The sequence below is a fragment of the Amborella trichopoda genome, chromosome 3 (genome assembly GCF_054954075.1).
Source record: "Amborella trichopoda isolate Santa Cruz 75 chromosome 3, AtrichopodaSantaCruz75HAP2 v2.0, whole genome shotgun sequence".
NCBI lineage: Eukaryota > Viridiplantae > Streptophyta > Magnoliopsida > Amborellales > Amborellaceae > Amborella > Amborella trichopoda.
The window spans coordinates 43215919-43217662 of record NC_142338.1 but is presented as its reverse complement, the minus strand read 5'-3'; the positions used below and the strand labels follow the sequence as shown (position 1 = coordinate 43217662).

Below are 1744 nucleotides of genomic sequence, written 5' to 3'. Positions count from 1 at the left end.
TTTTGCAAAATATCTCTGTTGAATTTACATGAATAGAAACCATGCCGGTGGGACACCCGGTTCGAAATGCGAACTCTTAGATTTGAACCTTTCCTGCAAATGCCCCAAAAAAAGAAAAAAAATAAAAGCAAGAAGAAGTACATGAATGCCATTCATCACTATGTATGCATTCATTCATACTCAGTGAATGAAACTATGAAGATTCATCCATCAATATCACTCCACTTGAATCTAAAATTATGTAGTATCTATGGATATATGTAAAAATTTAGCAATAAATGTACATAATATGTTATTGAAAATTCGTTGGGTCTCCCCACCGGCAAAGAAAAATGTCGAAGGCTTATGACTACCTGCTTCCCTTAATCACTGAGACTTGGTGCCACAAGCTTTTGAAATGCTACTCCCATTGATAAATGGAGGAAAGAATTCGAGGTAACAATATAAGTGCGAGGTGAACTTGACCGACCCCACTCCCCCCAATCTCCATCTGGTACGTACCGATCCCTTCAAGGTGAAAGGAATTTTGTTGTTTTGCAAACCACTGTTGATTTCCTCCATTGCTCCTCCTCCTAATGGAACTGGGGCAGATTGGACTACATAGTGCAATGGAAGGCTACTATTCTTTGGCACATCAAAAGAAGCTGCCCTCAAATCGGCTATGGGAAGCCCCTGAAAGTAGAGAAGAAACCTTAAGTCTGAGAATCTGGCATGGGCCCTACGATTGTCGTTCTCAGCTGTGACAATTAGGGTGATTTGGGTTTGGAGTTGGCTGTATTGATCATAGTCTAGTCGATCCAGGTGCGCGTATGTGACCGCGATGCTCGGGATTCGAGGCTTGTAGACCATGTAGCCTATGAAGACAACAAGGCATGTTATGATCACTGCGCTTGCAAGTATGCTGCAAGCTATGGCAGCAAGCCAGAAGAAGGGGTTGGTGGCCTTTTTTGGAATGTAAAAGGGTTTCTTGGGGTTCTCTTCGTAAGGCATGGAGAGAGAGAGAGAGAGAGAGAGAGAGAGAGAGAGAGAGAGAGAGAGAGAAACATCATCATAGAAGAATGGTGGTGGGGCTTTAGAGAGGGGAGGAGGGAGCATAGTTTGCTTGGGTGAAATTATACCAATGCAAGGGAAAGAGGTAACATGGTGAGGTTATCATAAGGTTAGGTATCTTCTTTGCTCATGTGCCAAGCCAATTCTATTCCATACTAAACCAAAGGAGAAGGCTAGGCTCCTGGTCGAATATGCCTCTCTGTCAATACCATTTACAAAACCTATGTTACCCAACAAACAAAAGCTTCTAGGACCCTGTTAAGTTCAAGTCTTGTTTTCTCGGGAATCTTCTGTTCGGTTCATGTCGGGTACCAGTAGGTCCCCATTCTACAGTGATGACCCTGTTGGGCTGGGCTGGCAATTGGCATACAGCCCCGCCCAAAAAGAGTAGGGCACCGATCACAAATTGTGGCCCGATGGCCGGTGCCGGCCTCGCCCAGACCGGCCCGCTTCAGCCCTATGGGGACAATGGCCGGGCTAGCACCATTGGGCAATGACTTCAATTGTTCCATTCGACTGGTATGCCTGCCTTTACAATGCATTCAAACCCTCAAGTTGGGTGGTGATGTACCACCACCCCCCCCCCCCCCCCCCCCCATTGGACAAGATTTTCAAATTTTACATAAGGCTATACATACTTTCCTTTACCCTTTGTTCGAACCTTCAAATTCAAGGTTTCATTAACTTCTCTTCT

General features: G+C 45.0%; 1 protein-coding gene across 1 annotated transcript; it reads right to left on the bottom strand.

Moving 5' to 3' along the window:
• Positions 1-205: 205 nt before the first annotated feature.
• Positions 206-1499, bottom strand: LOC18422682 (late embryogenesis abundant protein). The gene has a single exon (XM_006878573.4). It carries the CDS (start codon positions 1093-1095, stop codon positions 367-369), a length of 729 nt encoding a protein of 242 aa, XP_006878635.3. The 5' UTR covers positions 1096-1499; the 3' UTR covers positions 206-366.
• Between the last annotated feature and the right edge of the window lie 245 nt (positions 1500-1744).